The sequence below is a fragment of the Motacilla alba genome, chromosome 28 (genome assembly GCF_015832195.1).
Source record: "Motacilla alba alba isolate MOTALB_02 chromosome 28, Motacilla_alba_V1.0_pri, whole genome shotgun sequence".
Classification (NCBI taxonomy): Eukaryota; Metazoa; Chordata; class Aves; order Passeriformes; family Motacillidae; genus Motacilla; species Motacilla alba.
The window spans coordinates 2,087,182-2,107,640 of NC_052043.1; the positions used below are offsets into that span (position 1 = coordinate 2,087,182).

At 57.8% G+C, this 20,459-nt stretch overlaps 3 protein-coding genes across 5 annotated transcripts in view; 2 read left to right on the forward strand and 1 right to left on the reverse strand.

The window, feature by feature from the left end:
- The window catches only part of SBNO2 (strawberry notch homolog 2), a 50,360-nt gene extending 36,943 nt beyond the window's left edge, over window positions 1–13,417 (forward strand). For all 3 annotated transcript variants that reach the window (XM_038163846.1, XM_038163847.1, XM_038163848.1), the window contains 16 exons: window positions 1,586–1,668; window positions 2,508–2,696; window positions 3,059–3,228; window positions 4,197–4,328; window positions 4,584–4,719; window positions 5,026–5,138; window positions 5,619–5,690; window positions 7,080–7,188; window positions 7,425–7,499; window positions 7,782–7,925; window positions 8,080–8,174; window positions 8,293–8,385; window positions 8,583–8,714; window positions 8,906–8,982; window positions 9,374–9,564; window positions 10,448–13,417. In XM_038163846.1, coding sequence (XP_038019774.1) covers window positions 1,586–1,668; window positions 2,508–2,696; window positions 3,059–3,228; window positions 4,197–4,328; window positions 4,584–4,719; window positions 5,026–5,138; window positions 5,619–5,690; window positions 7,080–7,188; window positions 7,425–7,499; window positions 7,782–7,925; window positions 8,080–8,174; window positions 8,293–8,385; window positions 8,583–8,714; window positions 8,906–8,982; window positions 9,374–9,564; window positions 10,448–11,004 — 2,368 coding nt within the window. In that variant the 3' untranslated portion in view covers window positions 11,005–13,417. The remainder of the gene's footprint in view (window positions 1–1,585; window positions 1,669–2,507; window positions 2,697–3,058; window positions 3,229–4,196; window positions 4,329–4,583; window positions 4,720–5,025; window positions 5,139–5,618; window positions 5,691–7,079; window positions 7,189–7,424; window positions 7,500–7,781; window positions 7,926–8,079; window positions 8,175–8,292; window positions 8,386–8,582; window positions 8,715–8,905; window positions 8,983–9,373; window positions 9,565–10,447) is intronic.
- Window positions 13,418–14,563: 1,146 nt separating this feature from the next.
- Window positions 14,564–16,358, reverse strand: GPX4 (glutathione peroxidase 4). Its single transcript, XM_038163849.1, has 7 exons — window positions 16,224–16,358; window positions 15,879–15,973; window positions 15,592–15,736; window positions 15,366–15,517; window positions 15,212–15,236; window positions 14,892–14,951; window positions 14,564–14,817 (listed from the first exon to the last, which is right to left on the reverse strand). The coding sequence occupies exons 1-7, from the start codon at window positions 16,305–16,307 to the stop codon at window positions 14,785–14,787; spliced, it is 594 nt and encodes a 197-aa protein (XP_038019777.1). The 5' UTR covers window positions 16,308–16,358; the 3' UTR covers window positions 14,564–14,784.
- Window positions 16,359–16,674: 316 nt separating this feature from the next.
- Window positions 16,675–19,097, forward strand: POLR2E (RNA polymerase II, I and III subunit E). Its single transcript, XM_038164116.1, has 8 exons — window positions 16,675–16,835; window positions 16,946–17,120; window positions 17,281–17,396; window positions 17,792–17,872; window positions 18,031–18,089; window positions 18,316–18,394; window positions 18,533–18,606; window positions 18,830–19,097. The coding sequence occupies exons 1-7, from the start codon at window positions 16,779–16,781 to the stop codon at window positions 18,596–18,598; spliced, it is 633 nt and encodes a 210-aa protein (XP_038020044.1). The 5' UTR covers window positions 16,675–16,778; the 3' UTR covers window positions 18,599–18,606; window positions 18,830–19,097.
- The last annotated feature ends 1,362 nt before the right edge of the window (window positions 19,098–20,459 follow it).

Sequence of the window (20,459 nt, forward strand, 5' to 3'; positions counted from 1 at the left end):
AGCCAGCAGCAGGACTCGTGCTACCCGTTTAACAGAGAGTAAGGCTCCTGCTCCTCCTCCTTCCTGCAGCTTCCAAAGCCCCAGCCCGTCCCTGAATGCAGCTGTTCCTGCATGACAGGGGACAAAAATCTGGCATTGGTTTGGGTTTCTGCTGTTCTGCAGAGCTGTTTTCTTCCAAGTGACTTCTGCTGCAGGTGGGAGCAGTGAGACATGCCCAAGGCAGCGTGAGGCCGGGTTAGGCTGAGCTTTCCTCCCTTGTTGGCAGGGGTTTGGGTTGATCTGTGTCACTCCTCTGCCTCCAGCCCATTTCTGAAAACCAAATTCGGTTTGGTGACAGTGCACAGGGCAGGTCTGGCAGCTCCTTGGGTGATTTGGCCCCTTGGATTGGTTTCCACGTCACAGAACTCCAGTCTGGGGACAGTGTGGTCCCTGGCTGAGTGGTGCTGGAGGAGGGGTCTGTCAGGGGTCCCACTCTATGGGAACTGCTGCCCACTCCCAGGAGCAGCAGCTCTGTGTTCCACAGCCCTGGCCAGATCACCAAGTGTCTCCTGGCATCTGCTCAGCCTCCAAATGTGTGTCCTGGCCTTCCAGCACTTCAGGGGATTTCTGGAGGGGAGTGTGCTGGGAAGGAGCAGTTTAAAGATGCTGAGAAATGGGGTTAAAAATAAACATGGTCCTGTGAGTGGATTCCAGCCTGGGGCTGTTTTCAGGGAGATGGGGAGGGCGAGTGCAGGAAATGGGTGGAAGTCACAGCTGGGAGGCTCCAGAGTGAGTGGTCATCGGGTCACCCCAGCACACAGGACAAGGGGTCATCCCTGGTGTCACATAACTGCAGTCACAGAGCTCTGTCCCTCTGGGGAGCCGTGTGGTCACTGTCCCCTTCAGCCCCTCATGCCAAGGGTCCTGGAGCTCCTTCCCCAGATCCTAAGTCTCCCTTTTCTCACCCAGGGGAGTTGTCATGTCCATCCTCTCACCTGGTGCTTGCTACGTTTGGTTTGGGGTTTTTTTGTTGTTTTTGTTTTGTTTTTTTTTCAAGCAGAGCTCAATCAGCACCACCCCATTGCCCTGGGGGTTCATCCACACAGTCAGCATTTCAGCATTTGGTCTTTGATTTGCAGAACAGCCCACAGAAACCTTTGATTTTCACCTTTTCTTTCTTTTTTTTCTCCCATTCACTTGGAGCCACTACAGATCCATGTTCTGTCCCTTGGTTTTGTGCGAAGCAGGCCCACAGCCAGGGAGTTGGAGGACTTTGGTGGAGCATATTTGTTGGATGGCCTGACAGTGCTCTGTGCTCTCAGGGCATGGAGAGGGGCTGGGACACTGGGCCTTACTGTATTTTTGGTGTAACAGTTTCCCAATGTAGTGCTTCCCATTTAAAACTCCTTCTTGGTTGTTATATAAAGGACCTGCAGGTCCAAGAGCCACCTTGTACCAAGGGCTGGCTGAGCCCAAGCTGGGGACCATGGATGGGGTGGATTGACCTCTCCTCCATGGAATGTGGGGCTATCCCAAACACACACTGGTATGTGATAACCAGCACGTGTTGCTGGCAGCTGGAATAAATTTTGCATCTTACTTTCAGAGGCGTCTTTCTATCACTAATTCAGAAGCACTTTCCTTCAAACAAAAGAAAGAGAGAAAAAGGAACTGGCATTAAAAGAAAACGTAAGATCTCCCTCACTCCCAGCCCAGCCCCTGCCTCCTGCCCTGCTGCTGCCCCCCAGCCACTCAGCTTCTCTGCCTTTTGCCCTTCTCCCCACTTCATGCTTTTTGCTGCTCTCCTTGGTTTGGATTTGCCCTCCTGCACATCTCCCAGTGCTCCCTCATCCAGAGGACAGCAGCTCTGGGTCTTCCCCCCTTGTCCTCCCTCTGCTTCACTGCCCTTGTCCTGAGCCTTCCCCTCGAGCCACGCTGGGGGCAGATGGCACAAGGCCTGGCTGGCGTCTGAACCCCTCCTGCAGCCAGGGGGGTCCTCCACAAGCCCTTACTTAGGGCATAGAAGGTGTCCTGAGGGAAAAAAATAATTTCCCTGCTGAGTTATTTGTTGTGGCTGCAGGTAAAAAGAGTTTTGGGATTTCTCCTCCAGTGGGATGTGGAACAGGGGGAAGAGGGGGCAGCAGCACTGGCAGGTTGTGGAGCAGCCTCCACCAATACTTTCCTGTCTGCTGCACACTCCTCTGGAGGCAATCCCCTGGGATTCCTTCCCTGAGGAGCTGGCACTGCTTAGAGCCAGCCGTGTGCCCACCCTGACGTGTGCAGCCAACTCCAGCCCTGCTCAGGAGTGCCTTGTTCTTCCTTTCTCTCTCTTCCTTTGTCTTTCCTGCTCTTCCTCCCTCCCTAAGTACCACCCCCACCCCAGAGGCTGTGTCTTTCTGAGGTCAGACTGTCTTTTGGGGCAGGCTCAGCTCTTTTGGGATTCCTGCTCTCTCTGATCTGTCCCTCTCTGCGCTGTCCCTGTGTCCTGCTGGGGCTGGGGCTGTGACACCGCTCTGTCTCTGCTGCAGGGCGCCCGAGGGGCCGCTGCCCCAAGGCAATGCGGGGCCCGTGTGACCAAGCCGTTGTCATCAAGATCAGCGATGACAGCAGCACCGACTCCGACGTGGGGCTGGACAGCGACCTCAGCTCCTCCCCCGAGTCCCTGCTGGAGACTGACGATGTCATCTTCGTGGATCACACCTTCAGCGAGGACAGGGGTGAGCAGGGCAGTGACACAAGGACAGCTGGGGAGGCGAGCACTGTGTCCTGCAGAGAGCCCTTCAGGCTTGGGACAGCTTTGTCATCCTGGCTGGATTTTATCCCGGGGGTCACTCGTGGGCTTGTGGGGTGGATGCACGTCACGGACTGTGATCAGCGAGCGGGAGGGATCTGCCCTGTGGGCTCCTTCCAGCAGAAGGGGGAAGCCCAGAGGGAATTCACTCTGTGCGCAGCATTTCTTGCAGCTCATAGTGCCTTTGTCCAGCAACAGTGGCCCCAGACACCCTCTGGGACAACTTTTTCTCCCTCTCTGATGTGTAGTTACCAGGGAACTCTAAAAATTCTGCCTTTCCCATTGTAGGTGGTTTCCACATGCTGCCTTCCCAGAAAGAGCTGCACGGCCTGAGAGAGAAGGTCGAAAAGATGAAACAGGACCTCCTAGCAAAAGTGAAAGCACTGGGCAAAGAGCTACCTCTCAACACCTTGGATGAACTGATCGATTATTTTGGGGGCCCAGAGAACGTGGCCGAGGTACTTGGCACTGTCAGTGCATTTTGGTGGCACTGGGTGACAGGGAGAGGGGCCGGTGAAGAACCAGAGAATCATGGAGTGGTTTGGGTGGGGAGGGACCTTCAAGATCATCTCATTCCACCCCTCTGCCCGGGGCAGGGACACCTTTCACTATCCCAGGTTGCTCCAAGCTCCATCCAGCTTGGACTTTTCCAGGGATAGGGCAGCCACAGCTGCTCTGGGCAACTTCTGCCCATATATGTGGGATTTTTTGGGTCCCAGGACAAGGGAAGAGACAAGAATCTTGACTCCATGTTTCAGAAGGCTGATATATTATATTATATTATATTATATTATATTATATTATATTATATTATATTATATTATATTATATTATATTATATTATATTATATTATAGTATAGTATATTATAGTATAGTATAGTATATTATAGTATAGTATATTATAGTATAGTATATTATAGTATATTTATTATATATTATATATAATATTATATATAATATATAATTTATTTTATATATATAATTAAAGTGTTATACCAAAACTATACTAAAAGAATAGAGATAAAGGATACATCAGAAGGCTGGAAAGGAATAGGAAGGAATGATAACAAAAGCTCGTGACTGCTCAGAGCCTCGACACAACTGGACCAATGATTGGTCATCAAGTAGAAACAACTCACATGGACTACTCAAAGATGCACCTATTGCATTCCACAGCAGCAGATAATTATTGTTTTTCTTTTCCTCTGAGGCTTCTCAGCTTCTCAGGAGAAAAAAACCCTGGCAGAGGGATTTTCATAAAATATCATGGTGACACATACAGGGAAAAATTTAAAAAAAAAGAAAGCTCTTGCTGGCAGAGGGTTTCCTCCCGCTGTGAGAGGAAAAAGCTGTTGGGAATTGCCTGGGTGGCCTTGCTGGGCCGTGTGGCTGCCCAGCCTGCAGCAGCCCCTCTCGTGTGTGCAGATGACGGGCCGGAAGGGCCGGGTGGTTCGCAGGCCCGACGGCTCCGTCGTGTTCGAGTCCCGCGCCGAGCAAGGGCTCTCCATAGACCACGTCAACCTGAAGGAGAAGGAGCGTTTCATGCAGGGGGAAAAGGTGAGCTGGGGTCGAGCTCTGCGCAGGAAAACCTGCCCAGGACTGAGCGTGTTGATAGGGGGAGGGCGGGGAGGGTGCCTGTGCCTCCCTGTGCCCTGCCAGCCTCAGGCCAGCAGCTCTCTGTGCCTTTCACCTGCTGGAGGGAGACAAAGCCTCCCAGGTCCCTTCGAGGGCTGGAGCTGCTCTAGTACCTGGGGCTGTTTCTTGAAGCTGTTTAACGTGTGTTTAACTCTGTTCTCACTCATCTCTCTGTAGCTCGTAGCGATAATCTCAGAGGCCTCCAGCTCAGGGATCTCCCTCCAAGCAGACAGACGGGTGAAGAACCAAAAGCGGCGGGTGCACATGACCCTGGAGCTGCCCTGGAGCGCCGACCGGGCCATCCAGCAGTTCGGTGAGGGCTGGGTGTCCCTGGGCACTGTCACCTCCCCTGAGGGTGGGCCAGGCTGTGGGATGGGCCCTGGGAGGGTCGGGCGTGGTGGCAACCCAAGGTGGATTTAGGAGACGTCTCTGTCGGGAGGAGAACAGAGGCACAAGTCACTGATGCTGCCAGAGCTGGGTTTATAGCCCTGAGCTCTGGGGCAGAGGATGGACTCCCCAGGGTGGGAAAGATGGGCATTATGTGGCTTTTCTGGTTGCATTCCCATTCCAGACAGGCCATCCCAACCTCCTGTTCCATCCCTGTTCCCATGTCCCCTAGGCCGAACGCACCGATCCAACCAGGTCTCTGCTCCCGAGTACGTGTTCCTCATCTCAGAGCTGGCAGGGGAGAGGAGGTTTGCATCCATCGTGGCAAAACGCCTGGAGAGCCTGGTGAGTGCCCCCAGCAGAGATCAGCTGTGATCCCAACACGGCTCTGATTCCCTCTGAGGAGATTCTGGGGCAGAGCTCCCGCCAGCATGGCCACTGTAATGGGGGGATTGTGTCATGAGGCTCTGCAGGCACGGAATGCAGAAGGCTTTAGCATCCTGGGATTTGGGAAAGGAAGTGAGGAGAATATGTAACTGAGGCATTGGGAGGAATTTCAGGGGAGCAAGCAATTTTCCCACTGTTACTGGAGTATACACCCATATTATTCCCAAAAAGCTTACGAAATAATTAATGGAATAATTAGTTTGCCTCTTTTTCACTTTCTTCACTTCTGATAAATCCCGAATCCTTTGGTAAAGTCTCAGTATTTTGGAGGAACACTGCCTCCCCATGGCACATTTGCAGACCTGCCTTTGGCCATCCTTCCCTGGTGTTTTGCAACAGCTCACAATAAGAACCTTTTGCTCCATCTGCCTTCCCCAGGGTGCCTTAACTCACGGGGACCGACGGGCCACCGAGTCCCGGGACCTCAGCAAGTACAACTTCGAGAACAAGGTGATAGGGCTGGGCTGGGGCAGCGTGGCTGGGAGGATGTTGGAAGAGCTGGGAGAGGGAGCCAGAGCCAGGAGGATCATTGCTAGTGTCTGCAGGCAGGGCCCAGCTCCTGGCTCCCAGCTCCTGGCTCCCAGCTCCTGTGAGCTCGGAGTCATGGTCACACTGAGGACTCTTCCCACCAGGAGCTGGGAAGGGCACCCAGTCCTCTGTCCCCAGGGAAGGGCCTGTGCTCCATTCCCCTGGGGACATGGGAGGCGCTGACACAGCTTCCCCCTTGTCTTGTCTGTGGCCTTCCTGGGGCGACAGTGTTCTCTGTAGTGTGTGACACCCTCAGCAGTGTCACCCTCAGCAGTGTGTGACACTCTAAGCAATGTCACCCTCAGCAGTGTATGACACCCTCAGCAGCGTGTGTCCCCTCAGCAGTGTGTGACACCTCAGCAGTGACACTCTCAGCAGTGTCACCCTCAGCAGTGTGTGTCCCCTTCAGCAGTGTCACCCTCAGCAGTGTGTGACACTCTCAGCAGTTTCCCCTCAGCAGTGTATGACACCCTCAGCAGTGTGTGTCCCCGTCAGCAGTGACACTCTCAGCAGTGTGTGTCCCCCTCAGCAGTGACACTCTCAGCAGTGTCACCCTCAGCAGTGTGTGACACTCTCAGCAGTGTCCCCCTCAGCAGTGTGTGTCCCCCTCAGCAGTGACACGCTCAGCAGTGTCACCCTCAGCAGTGTGTGTCCCCTCAGCAGTGTCCCCCTCAGCAGCATGTGTCCCCTCAGCAGTGTGTGTCCCTGTCAGCAGTGACACTCTCAGCAGTGTCACCCTCAGCAGTGTGTGACACTCTCAGCAGTGTGTGTCCCCTCAGCAGTGTGTGACACCCTCAGCAGTGTGTGTCCCCGTCAGCAGTGACACTCTCAGCAGTGTCACCCTCAGCAGTGTGTGACACTCTCAGCAGTGTCACCCTCAGCAGTGTGTGTCCCTGTCAGCAGTGACACTCTCAGCAGTGTCACCCTCAGCAGTGTGTGACACTCTCAGCAGTGTGTGTCCCCTCAGCAGTGTGTGACACCCTCAGCAGTGTGTGTCCCCGTCAGCAGTGACACTCTCAGCAGTGTCACCCTCAGCAGTGTGTGACACTCTCAGCAGTGTCACTCTCAGCAGCGTGTGTCCCCTCAGCAGTGTCCCCTCAGCAGCATGTGTCCCCTCAGCAGTGTGTGTCCCTGTCAGCAGTGACACTCTCAGCAGTGTCACCCTCAGCAGTGTGTGACACTCTCAGCAGTGTCCCCCTCAGCAGTGTGTGTCCCCTCACCAGTGTCCCCCTCAGCAGTGTGTGACACCCTCATTCCCAGCTCAGCTGCCCGTGCCTGTCCCTCCCGTGTGACTCTGGTCTCCTCCCGCAGTACGGGGCCAAAGCCCTGGACAAGGTCCTGACCACCATCCTCAACCACGCAGAGAGCAGGGTTCCTGTGCCCAGGAGCTACGGGAGAGGGGAGGACACCTTTTTCCGTGGTAAGAACATGACCAGCTCCAGGGTTTCTGCTGCATGGCTTGGTCTCAGCTTTGGGATGCTGGAAGAACCGAGCAGGAGGTCAGAGGGAGAAAACAGAGGGGAAAGTGCTGCTGGCTTATGATGTCACCCTGCCAGGCACGGGGAGGGGCTGAGTTCCTGAAGGGGAAGCAGTCCTGCAGGAATGCTGGTGGGAGGCTTAACCCCAAAATACAAAAGATGTCATCTGCCGTTCCAGAAATGAAGCAAGGGCTCATCTCCGTGGGCATCTGCTGCAGCCAGATGAAGTATGGCACTGTCTCCATGGAGAAGGGTAGGTGTGGAACTGCTCCTGCCCAAGGCAGGGGGCAGATGGAAGAGATGGGAGTGTCATGGCTCACCTGAGCTCGTGGAGTTTGCTGGGCACCTGGGCAAGATGTTTGCCTTGTGGGGGCAGATCCCATGGCCCTGCAGATGCCGTGACCCCCCAGCTTCCTCACAGGAGCAGCCTTGGACTGGGCTGCTGTCAGGAGGGACCTGGGGGGCTCTCTGGGAGAGGGATGGTGGGTTCCATGTCCAGCTGCACCACATCACCTGACCCGCTGTGCTCTTGCAGACTGCTCCATCACCAAATTCCTGAACCGCATCCTGGGCCTGGAGGTGGACAAGCAGAACATGCTCTTCCAGTATTTTTCTGACACCTTTGACTACCTGATTGAGAAGGACAAGAAGGAGGGCAAATACGACATGGGCATCCTTGGTATGGAGAAGGAGGGGTGGTCACAGCTCTGCCTCCTGCACCCCTGGGGTTCCAGTTCCTCCCTGTGCAGTGTCCCCACCCAGCACAGATCCTGAGAGCCAAGGAGGTGTTTTTGGGAGGATGTTCTTTACAACAGCCTTTTCTCCTTCCACAGATTTAGCCCCAGGAGTGGATGAGATCTACGAGGAGAGCAAGGAGGTTTTCCTGACCCCGGGGCACCCGCAGGACGGGCAGGTTGTGTTCTACAAGGTGGGCACCTGTCTGTGCCTGGTCCCCTAGGCTGTGCTGAGGGGAGATTTGTGAGGCAGACACCGAGGCACTTGTCCTGCCCCTGGAGTTACAAATCCCTCTGTGTGTCCCTGTTCAGATCAGCGTTGACAGAGGCTTAAAATGGGAGGAGGCCTATGAGAAGTCGCTCAAACTGACAGGAACCTATGATGGGTTCTACCTCTCCTACAAGGTATGTCCCTGGGCTCTGCCAGGGTGGCACCTCAGCTCAGGGGTGATGCCAGCAGGAAATCTGCCGTGGTGGTACAAGGTCACTCTTCCTGAGGGCTGGGAAATGCCTCCAAGGACCTCCATCCTGGCAGGAATGGGTTCGTTCAGAGAAATCTGGGGAGGGAGGCTGTGCCTGTGACCATCAGCTGTACCCCACAGGTGCGAGGCAGCAAATACACCTGTCTGCTGGCAGAGCAGTTCCGTGGGAAGAACTTCATCCTCTACAAGCCAAACATTGGGAAACAAAGCCAGCTTGAGAGCCTGGACAGTCTGCAGAAGAGATACCGACGGGTAGGTGGAACCTGCAGCCTCCAGTGTTGGGGCTGGGGGAGGTTGGAGGGGCATTCATTGTAACCCTGTCCCAGCTCCTCGTGGCTCTGTTGTGGATGGGCAGGGATGGTGGTAGCACTAGGTAGCCCTGAGTTTCACATCTCTTCATCCTGGACGGTGGAAAATTCCTGATGCTGAGTGTTCTGCTGCAGGTGCTGCCCGAGGAAGCCAAGGAGCACTGGGAGAGCAGCTACCACTTCTCCTTGAAGAACTGTAACCACGCCGTGTGGTAAGGCAGCTGCAGCCCCAGCCTGCCACAGAATCTCAGGATGGTTTGGGTTCAAAGGGACCTTAAGTGAAGCCCATCCAGTTCCAAGACCTTCCACCAGGTTGCTTCATCCAGCCTGGATGGATGCCTTGAACTCCTCCGGGACTGGGGCAGCCACACCTTCTCTGGGCAGCCTGTGCCAGGCCCTCACCACCTTCACAGGGAGGAATTCCTTCCCAATATCCAACCTTCATCTCCTCACTTTCAGCTTCAAGCCATTAAGCCACTGTCCTCCCTCCCTAGGCGGGACCCTGCACCCTGGGAGCACTGGGGGAGGCTGTGGGGAAGTGAAACCTGCTCGGCTCCAGGAACCTGTGCTAATTCCAGTGCTTTTCTCCCATGCTCCTCGAAGGAACAAGAACTGCAAACAGATCAAGGAGGGCAAGGAATGCTTCCAGGGCATGCGCCTGAGGCACTATTACATGCTGTGCGGGGCCCTGCTGCGCGTGTGGAGCAGGATCGCCGGCGTCATAGCAGACATCACCAGCAGCAGCTACCTGCAGATCGTGCGCCTCAAGACCAAGGAGAAGAAGAAACAAGTTGGTGTGTGAAGTGCTGGAAGGGGAGCAGGGGGAAGGGGTCCAGCTAGCCAGCATCAAGATTTCCTTCTTTAAAAGGGGCGTGTTCCAGCACATGGGGTGGAAGCACCCGCTCCTTCCTTCCAGGAGGGGAGTTGGATGTGTTGGGGCAGAGGGTGGGAGCCAGGACCATCATCCTCCTCTCAGTGCTGCTGCCTTTTCCCTCTGTCCCCACAGTCCCCATCCCTTCCCAGAGTGCTGTGGGGATGTTACGAATGGAGAGGAGAGAGCTTAGACAGATCCCTGCCTTTGACTGGTTTCTGGCAGTAGACAGCACCCCAAAACTCACTCTCACTTGCAAGTTCTTAATAATGACCGATCAGGCCCTGAATTATTTATTTGAACAGGCCAAGGAAAACAGACATAAACAGATTCACTTGCTACACAGGATAAACAACAGAAACACCACTAGCAGATAAAGGTACCTATGTTACAGCTGGCAAAGAAATAGTATGAATGAGGAGTCAATGTCACTGAGCAACAAGTGATAGCGGTGTGCAGAGAATGTCCTTGATTTCTCTCAGTCCCCAGGGGGAGTAACTTGATGCCCATGTCTTGGTTGTCGAGAACTCTGCACATACTCAGGGAGTGTATTAGAGATTTCTGCTTTCATGAAAATCATAGTGGTCTTTCATAGTTGTAAAAATGCTTGTGTTCTGCAGTCCCTAATTCTCCTTTCTCCCACTAAGACAGAATGCTTACTGCTGGCTAAGGAGGTTTTCAGCTAAGATGATTAATCACGTGACAGTTCTGGTGTGACTTAACCACATGTCATGGGGAGATAAGGTTTTGCTGTGTTGGGGGTGAAAGGTCCTGCCACAGGAGGCTGATGTCTGTTCCTCCCCCAGGGATAAAGATCCCCGAGAGCTGCGTCCTCAGGGTGCGGGAGGAGCTGAAGCAGATGGACGAGGACGTGAAGCGGAAGCAGAGCCGGCTGCTCCAGGCCCAGGAGCAGAGCTCACCCTTCTCCCTGCCACTGCACATCCTGCCAGGCCCCGGGCTGCCCCTGCCCTCCCTGTGCCAGGACGAGATCCTGGACTTGACCTACAGCCCTCCCAGCAACAGCATTCCTGAGTTGGTGTTGAACCGGGAGAACAGAGCGCTCTGCTTCTCCTCGGAGCCCCCCCTGCAGCCCCAGCAGCAGCAGAGATTGTCCTTTGGCTACGCTCCTGGCCTGGAGGGCAGCACAGCCCCCGGCCCCTCGCTGCACGAGCCCCCCGCCCTGCCTCCCCCAGCCCCCCTGCAGCAGCCACAGGAGGATTTTCTCCAGCAAGACGGGAATATCAATTTTAGAGAGATCATTGAGGACATGCTGAGGACGTACCACGGGCCCTCCCAGGAGAGCGTGCTCCCCCCGGAGCGCCAGAGCGTGATCCAGTACAATGGGCCTTTCCCAGACTTCTGAGTGCCAGGGGGAATGCTGCTGTGGATCTGTGTTCTCTGGTGCAGAGGTGAGAGCTGAGGAGCCCTGACTTTTCCACTGGTTTGGACTGACTCTGCTCTGGTTTTGAGGGAAGAAAAAGCCTGGAGTTCCTCAGAGCGGATTTTATTTATATCCAATATCTAGTCAGGCCTGTGCAGGTTTGTATGGAACGTGCCCAGGGGGAGCTGAGCGGGTCCTGCTGGGCCGAGGGGCTCTGCTGGGTTGAGTCCTGCTCACAGGTCAGCACCCAAGTGGGATTGAGGGGAGACCCCTCCTGTGCCCACCCCCTGCAGACTACTGAGTGTCCGAGCCTTCCCCAGCCCTCCAGCCCGGGAGGGTCACGGCCAGGCTCTGGAATGACCTGCTGGCCACATGCTGGTCACTTAGGGATGAGTGGGAGTTCAGCCCCCAGCTTGGGCTGCCCCAGCGCTGCTGCAGCCCCTGGGGCTGTGCTGGCAGGCTGGGCTGAAGGGGAAGGGAATGTTGTCCCAGAGGAGCTGGGAGATGCTGAGCTCAGGTGTCCTCTGGCAGGTGCAGGGAGAGATCCAAATCTGCCTGTGCTGCCCTTCCCGGGAAGGGACCTTGAGCTGCAGGGAGCGGCCAGAGCTGGCTGCACCCCCACGGCCAGAGCTGAGTCTGTCAGAGTTCAGCCAGGCCAGGATCAGCAGGATTCTCCAGAGCAGAAGGGACACGTGTCCCCTTGTCCTGCACTTTAACCTCGCCAGGTCGCCGTGACCAGACGTGCTTTGGCCAGTTTCCTGCTGTCACGTGTTGTCCCTTCACCTGGACATCTCGCTGGTCCTGCCACTGTCCTTGGCTGGGCCACGGACCCCGGTCCAGGGCAGCCCAGCCGGGTTGTGCAGTGTCATTGTCACTGCTGAGGTGTGTGGTGTCTTTGCACCGGCCAGGATGTGCAGAGTCACTGTTCAGGGTGTGCGGTGTCAGTGTCACTGCCTGAAACATGCAGTGTTATTGTCACTGCCCAGGACGTGCAGTGTTGTTGTCACTGCTCAGGGTGTGCAGTGTCACTGTCACTGCCCAAAAGATGCAGTGTTATTGTCATTGCCCAGGGTGTGCAGTGTCAGTGTCACTGTTCAGGGTGTGCAGTGTCACTGTCACCGCCCGGGATTTGCAGTTTGGCTGCTCCTGCTGCAGCCTCCCCCTCGGATACCAAAGAACAAAGGCTGCTTTGCAGAGCACTGCCCCACCCCCTGCTGCCTCCACCCCAGGACAGAGGGCATCGAATTCTTTCCTAAAAGCGGCACCGGGATGATTTCAGGCAAGAACCTGGGACCATCCCTGGCTGACCTGGCCCCTCCTCAGAGAGCCCTTGGGGAAGGGGGTGCTCTGTGCCCTAACAGGGCAGTTTTGAGGGGGCTGGAGCTCCACAGGGCCTGCTGGTGTCACCCCCATGTCCCCCCAGGGCTCAGGGGCTGGCCCAGTGCCATGTTTGGTGCTGGGAATTGCTCTGGGTCCGTGTCCAAGAGTTGTGCTCTGGCTGTGGCAGGAGCTGACCCCCGACACCCCGAGGTCACAGACCTGCCCTGGTGTCACACACCAGTGGCCAGTTGGAGGCTACTCTGGTCCCTGAATTTCGTCTGGGGGGCCTGTCCTTCCCCCCCTCCCCAGCTGGCACCTGCCTCTGAGCACCAGGCCAGGCAGTCGGGGCCACATTTCACCTCCTTACCTCAAAGTGATCACCAAAGATGGGGGAGCCACCTGTGCCCTCCAAAGCCCTGCTGCTGCCCCAGGGGCTCCTGCTCTCCCCCAGCTCTGCTTCTCTCGACCCCAGCAGCCTTCCCCGGGCCAGGCAGAGCCAGGCTTCCCCCCTCCACACCCTCCCCTATTTAAAGCACTGCTCGCTTGGGGCCGAATTCCCAACGATGAGGGAAAAGGACGCCAGGACGCCGGGAAAACCCAGCTCAAAGAGGTTTAAACTCAGGAATAGCGAGGGGGAATTCCCTGCTGGGCACCCTCTGCTGTCACCGGAGCCTTACCTGGTGGCTTTGACCTTAACTTTAAAATATATGCAATCTTCCTTCCCTGGTCTCTGCAAAGACAGAGATCACCTTCAAGGAATCCCTTTCCTGCCCCAATCCCATGTTTTGTCAGGGTTAATAATATGTAATGTTACCTTTTAACTAAATTATTCTGCAGTTGTCCTACTGATTGTATTTTTAATGAGTCCCTGTTTTCTTCCCTGACACCTTTGTGTTGGCACTTTTTAATCTGCTTGTTGTTTGCCCTTGTTTCTATGTATATTTATAATTAAGTTGTACATATGTAAAGAGATTTTTTAGAGTATGTGCCTTGGACTAATAATTCCTGAATTTTCTACTTGCCTCAGAAGGATAATTTTTTCATTCTGCTCAGTAAAAATGGAACAGAAGCCACACGTGAGATTTCTGTAACTCCCAGCTCTGTCTGTATCTGTCAGTCTGTCCAGCTTGCCCCAGCAGCCCAGCTGGGACTTGGATCAGGAATCCCTGGGCCAGCATCCTGCTGGCAGCTGGACTTTGTATCTCCCGTGTCACCAAATCGGTCACCTTGAGGGCTGTTGTCCCAAGCCTCCCCCTCTCCCTGAGAGAAGCTACTGCTCATGCAGAGGAGGATCCTGGCTGGATCCAGCCTGGGCACCGGCCTCGGATGAGGCAGCTCTCTCCTGGCTTGGCTGGAAAAACACAGATAAAGGAGCCTCTGTTCCAGCGTGTTCCCCCAGCAGCAGCTGCCACAGCTCTGGGATGTCTCATCCAGGCACTGCTGGTCCTGTTATCATGGAAGGAGGGATGGGTGACCCCCAGAGAGTGATCCCTAAATGTGAGCAGGATCCTCCCAGCACCCCTGATGTGCTGGGCTGGAGGCTCTGCAGGGGGGTCAGACTTGGGAGACGCTGGGATTTTCCTGGGGACAGACTCCCCGAGGGGGCTGTGGATGTGACAGGGACAGCCAGCACTTCCAAGCCCTGGGAAAAGGTGCAGCAGCATTCCTGCACGGCAGAACCTGAGCTGTCCCTGCCCAGCACGGGACACCAGCCCTCGTGGGCTTGGCTGGGCACGGCTGTGGCTTCACAAGCACCGGGACGCTGCCCCGAGGAGGAGGAGGAGGAGGATGATCCTGCTGGCTGTGGTCAGACACATCCCTGGCTGCAGGGGATGTTTATCCGTGTCCCAACATGCCCGAGTTCTGTTTTGCAGGAATTTCTCCTGGCCAGGGCTTGCACCACTGCTGGACCCATCCCCTCTGCTGCCCTGCCAGGATTCCTGGAGACACGAGGGATCCCAGAAGGGACAAGAGGGAGCCCAGAGGGGACAGGAGGGAGCCCAGAGGGGACAAACCTTCCCCAGCTCTGCCTTTGCCCAGGGAGCCCCTCGGGAGCAGGCATCACGCCGGATTTGCACTTCCTCCTCAACACTGAGGATTATCCCTGCTTGGCTTAGGAGTTGTGTAAGGTCTTGGCTTGCCAGCAAACTCCAGGCTGTCAGCGGAGCGGCGCAGCAGCCCCGGCCCCATCCCTGCCCCATCCCACAGCCAACGCAGCAGCTCATTCCTAACGCCTTTATTGCGGGGGAACTCGTTGCTGTGAGGGGGCTCCGGCTGCTCCTGCCCGCAGCGGCCGCGGCCCCCGGAGCCTCTGTCCAGCAGGTGCACGCCGTGGGTCAGGGCTGCCCCACCAGCAGCTGGATTGGAGGCAGCCCATCATGGGGCTGGAGGAGGCTCCGTGGGCAGCAGGCTCGGGACGGGCGGGGGGACAGCGGAGCGGAGCTACAGGTAGGCAGGCAGGTCCTTCTCGATCACCTGTGGGGCAGAGGGGAGCGTTGTACCCCGAGAACATCCCCGGCCTTGCCCTCCTCCCCGGCAGCAGCACTTACATAGGGATCTTCCATGGGGCTGTACCTCTTGACCACTTGACCTTCCCGGTTAATGAGGAACTGTGGGAATGAAGCAAGCCCTGGTGAGTGAGTCCAGGGCTCCCAGCGAGCTGGTGGGGGTGTGGCAGCTGTAGCCCTCACAGATTCACTTCCCCCCTCAGCTGTGCTCTGGGCAGGGCCTCCCAAGGGTCTCTGGACACAGGAACCCCTTGGGCTGCTCCTGCCCTGACACCTGGGACAACAGCACAGAGCAGAGCCCAGTGTGAGGCTCCCTCCTCGGATCCCCAGAGGAGGCAACCAAAACTATTACAGTGTCCTACCTTGGTGAAGTTCCATTTTATCGCACTAGGAGAGAAAAAACAGGAGTGAGTTTTGGGCAGAAAAGCCCTTCCTCGCCCCCAGCCAGCCCTGAGCCAAGCCCTCCCTGCAGGCTGCGGGGCTGTGGGTGCCCAGGGCTCTCCCTCCCACACTCACTTGCCCATCGTGCCTCTCCCTTTGGGCTGCTCCTTCATCCACTTCCAGAGGGGGTGAGCGTCATCCCCGTTGACATCGATCTTGCTGTACATGTCAAACTTCACCCCGTAGCCCTCAGCGAATGCCTTGATCTGAGCGTTGGTCCCGGGCTCCTGAGGGGCCACGCCAGGACCGTGAGGGTCCCCAGGCCACCCCAACGCTCCCGGGGAACCCCCACCCCACGTACCTGCTTCCCAAACTGGTTGCAGGGAAAGCCCAGGATGCGTAAACCCCTCTCAGCGTATCGGGCGTGCAAATCGACAAGCTGAGTGTAGTTTACCGCCGTTTTCCCTCACTTGGAGGCCACGTTGGTGATGATACAGACATCGCCCCTGCAGAGGGGGGGGGATGAGCTGCCCTTCCCCGCAGGGCACAGGCCCCTCACCCGCCCGGCCGAGGCGTGAGGGTTACGCAAGAGCCGCTGTGGCTCAACCTCGCCCGGCGCCGCGTTCCGGCACGGCCCCTCCGTCCTACCGATACTTCTCCAGGGACACGTCGTTGCCATCGATGTCGAGGGCGACGAAGTCGTAGATGGCCTTGGCCGAGCGCCAGTCGTCCGCGTGGGCACACTGCGGGGCGAGGAGCGCATCGCTGCGGAGCTCCGCGGGGCCGGCCCCGCCACCGCCGCTCCCTCAGGGGCCCCGCGGAGCCTCCCCGCGCCCCGGCCAGGCCCGAGCCCCCGCCGCCCGCCCCGAGCGCCCCGCGGGAGAGACCCGGGCCCGGCCGCGGGCCCAGCCGCCGAGCCCGCGGTGCCGGGGCGGTGCGGGAGCGGGGCCGGGGCCGCTGCCGGGGCCGCTGCCGGGGCCGCCCCGCGCTCACCATGCTCCGCGCCGCGATCAGCCCCAGCCCCGGCAGCGCCGCCCGAGCGCACCGCAGCGCGCCCCGCGCCGCGCCCCAGCCCATCCCGCGCAAACCCCGCCCCCTCGGCCCGAGCAGCCAATCAGCGCGCAGAGAGGCGGCCCCGGCGGGATGATGGATGGAAAGCTGACCAATAGGAGGGCAGGGTGGGCGGGGTGGCCGCAGGGGTGTTTATCGGGAGAGAGCACGAGGGCGGGGGGTAAGGGCAGACCAAAGGGCGGGGTTGGAGACAGGTGATGCGCGCCGCGGCCCCCTGGCGGCCATTCCCTCCCGAGCGGCCGCGGGTTCCGAACGGAGCCGCAGCCACCCAGAGACGCGCCCCGACAGCAGCACAGAGATGCCCGTTCCCTGCGCGGCCAGCGGCGGGGGGGGGTAGCCGGCGGCGGACCACATCTCCCAGGAGGCGCCGCGGCTGAGGCCCCCCCCCCCCCCCCCGGTGTGCGCTGCGGCGCTGCCTGTGTGCGCGCGCGGGGCAGGCGGCAGCGCGGGCAGCCCGCGGGGGCCTGAGCGGCAAAGATGGACGACGAGGAGGAGACGTACCGGCTGTGGAAGATCCGCAAGACCATCATGCAGGTCCGGGGCTCCGGAGGGCCGGGAGGGCCGGGCCCGCTGTGGGGGGAGTGCCGGCGGGGCCGCAGGAGGGAGGTGGAGGCCGGTTCCTGAGCCCGGTGCTGCTCCCGCAGCTGTGCCACGACCGCGGGTACCTGGTGACCCAGGACGAGCTGGACCAGACGCTGGAGGAGTTCAAGGCGCAGTTCGGGGACAAGCCCAGCGAGGGACGACCCCGTCGCACCGACCTGACCGTGCTGGTGGCTCACAACGACGATCCCACCGACCAGATGTTCGTGTTCTTCCCCGGTGAGCGGCGCCGGCCCGCGGGGGCGGTTCGGGGGCTCTCGGTGAGCCGGGGTCCGCCGGTGCCCCCACGGCGGATTTTGGGTTGCCCCGGGTCTGGCTGAGCCCCCGGGGAGGGCAGTTCGGAGTGCGGGGGGTGACCCCGGTCTGGCTCTTTCCTCAGAGGAGCCCAAGGTGGGCATCAAGACGATCAAGATGTACTGCCAGCGCATGCAGGAGGAGAACATCACCCGGGCACTGATCGTGGTGCAGCAGGGAATGACCCCCTCGGCCAAGCAGGTCTGTGGGGACAGGGCCGTGTCCCTCTCAGGAGCTGTGGAGGTTTTCCTTGTAAATAAAAGCCCTGAATTTCCCTGCAGAGGAAAGCTTTTGCTGGAGCCTGCTGTACCTTAGCACAGGCTCTTTTTTAGCACCCAAATGTGCTAAAGTGCAGCACAGAGCTGCTCTTGGGTGCTGAATGTACACCCGGAGCAGCTGGTCCTGGTGGCAGTGGCACAACTGAGGGCCCACGAGCAGTCAGGAGGTGGGGGAGGGGGAAAAGAGATGTTTCCCTGTTCCAGGAGATCCATGAGCTCGTTCCCAGCCTGTGTCTGTGTGAGCCCAGGTGCTCACCTCGGCACCTCTGAGCCCTGCCAGGGCTGCCCCAGCCACCTCTGATGAGCTTTTCCTTGCAGTCCCTGGTTGACATGGCTCCCAAATACATCCTGGAGCAGTTCCTGCAGCAGGAGCTCCTCATCAACATCACGGAGCACGAGGTGAGCAGGGGCAGGACGGTCCCTCCCTCGTGCTGGCTGCTGCTCCCAGAGCCCTCCTCCTGCTCCCTGGCTGGGCTGAGGGACACAGTTGTCCTGTTCCCCTCCCGAACACCTTGCCTCCAGCTGCTGCCTCATCTCAGCCTCTCTCGTGTTTGCAGCTGGTGCCAGAGCACGTGGTCATGACAAAGGAGGAGGTGACAGAGCTGCTGGCCCGATAGTATCCTTTGGGTGTCCCTTTGGGTGTCCCTTTGGGTGTCCCTTTGAGTGTCCCTTTGGCTGTCCCTTTGGGTTGGGTGTCCCTTTGAGTGTCCCTTTGGGTGTCCCTCCATCCTGCTCGGGGGGAGATGGGATTTGGGCTGGAACCCCTCCTCCTGCCACGGTTGGTTCCTGTTCCACGAGCAGCCCATGGTGTGTCTGGAGCTCCTCCTTGACCCCCAGCACAGCAAACTGAGGGAGAACCAGCTGCCCAGGATCCAGGCCGGGGACCCCGTGGCCCGCTACTTCGGGATAAAGCGTGGCCAGGTGAGAGGGGCAGGCTGGGGCAGCAGCTCCTGGGGCAGGGCAGGGAGGGGATGATCCTTGAGGCCGTTTTGGAGCTCTTGGAGCAGAGAATGTGTCCTCCTCCTCTTCCTCCTCCTGAGCTCTGTGTCTGCCCTGCAGGTAGTGAAGATCATCCGGCCCAGCGAGACGGCGGGCAGGTACATCACCTACAGACTGGTGCAGTGACACAGTGGGTAAGGACGAGGGGACCCCCTGCTTGGGGGGGCTCTGGGCAGTGCCAGGGGGTGTCCCAAGGTCAGTGTGAAGCAGCTGCTTCCAGGGGAACGTCCCAGAGCTTTAAGGCTCCCCTGCCACCTGTGCCCCTGCTCAGGCTGTGCACATTTGGGGTGTTCAGAGGGACCTGGAGCAGGGTCAGGCCGGGGCAGGAGGTGATTCCCATCCCTCCTTCTCTTCCAGGTGTGGGGAGCTGGGTGGCTCCCACCAGCAGTTCACGGGCGCTCGGAGACCCCTGCACTTCAGAGATGGCCAAGGAAACCCAAGGGATTCCCACGCTGCCTCTCACTGGGCCTCATTCTTGTCTTCCAGCTTGGGCTTCGTGGTGAGCCCTCAGTCCCATCCAGGGCTCAGCCACGGAGACCTGGAGCCATGGGAGAAAACGAGTGGGAAAGCCTTTTGCTTCCCCGTTTTCTGGGCTCCTGTTTGAAATAAAGGTTTGTACCCTCACTGCTCTAGTGTTGCTCAGCCTCTCCTTGTGGCAGAGCCTGCAGACTCTGCACGTTCCCATAATTCCCATTACCTTTGGAATCCCTTCCTGCCAGGACTCTGCATCGTGGCTGAGCCCTGCAGAGCCTTCCCTGGCTGCCCTGGGAGTGCAGTTCAGAGTTAGCTCCTTCCCTCCCTGATCCCCTGCCCTGTCCCCTGCTTTGGGACCCTGCTGTCACACGCTGCCAGCAGAGCTGCTCATCGCCCCCAGCTGCACCCATTTCAGTCCAGCCCAGGACTCTGGGGGGCTTTAAACTTCACTTGCTGTGCCAGAAACACTTGGGTTTGTCCTGCCTGCCAGCCCTGATCCCCAGGACAAACACGGGTCAGAACACACTGGTTTTATTGGTTTTTTTGGAAGCTTGTAAATGTGAACACAGCAAGGCAGCATCGTGCAGCACCACAGGCCTGTCAGGACAAAAAAAAACTGACAGGACCTGGAGGGAGCTGCTGTTGTGGGAAGCTCAAGCACAGCTTTAGCCACTTCTCTCACTCACCCTCATCATCCTCACCCACCCTCACGCGCGCGGTACCGCCGCGGCAGCAGCGTTCCCACATCCTCCTGCTGCCCTGGAAAAATCCAACTGTGCCCCTGAAAAATCCAAATCCGTGGAAGAGCTGGAGGGAACAACAAAGCCTGGGGGTCTCCAGCTCTCCCCTGGCTCAGTTCCAAACCTGTGAGTTAACCTGGGTTTATGTACCTTTGCTGAGATGGGTTCTCCATCGACTTCAGAGGGCTCAAAACTCCTGTCCATGGGCTGGTTCTGCAGTACCAAGGTGTCTGAGACCCCCCCAACACCACCTGCTCCGTCTCCCACAAGCAGGAGAATGAAGGAAAAGGCTCTCAGCTCATTCCAAGCTAAAAACTCTGCTTGTTTCTGTGTGCCTCAGTGCAGGAATCCTCATAGCTTTAAAAAACCTGAAACCCCTCTAAAACTCTGCTTGTTTCTGTGTGCCTCAGTGCAGGAATCCTCATAGCTTTAAAAAACCTGAAACCCCTCTAAAACTCTGCTTGTTTCTGTGTCCCACAGTGCAGGAATCCTCATTGCTTTAAAAAAGCCCAAACCACTCTGGCTTTAGTTCCTTGGCCAGCAGAGGTAGTGGAGTCATCTTGAAGGCCTGATTCATGTCTTTACAGAAAAGGAAAGGAAGCTCAAGGTTATACTGGCTGGGGCTGGGCTGGTTCCAGGCCGTGCTGGCCCTGAGGAGGAGGAAGAGACCCTTCCTCACTGGGACGTGCCCCAGGCCCAGTTGTGAAAGCAAAGGGAGTTTGTCCTGGACTTGCAGCGCAGCTTTTTGGAGATGAAATGACTCTGCAACCAAA

Bases quoted from the DNA above. Each gene is read 5' to 3' on its own strand.
- POLR2E (XM_038164116.1), top strand. From the start codon at position 16,779: ATGGACGACGAGGAGGAGACGTACCGGCTGTGGAAGATCCGCAAGACC. The intron at 16,836-16,945 runs GTCCGGGGCTCC...CTGCTCCCGCAG, and splicing joins TCCGCAAGACCATCATGCAG to CTGTGCCACGACCGCGGGTA. The intron at 17,121-17,280 runs GTGAGCGGCGCC...CTCTTTCCTCAG, and splicing joins GATGTTCGTGTTCTTCCCCG to AGGAGCCCAAGGTGGGCATC.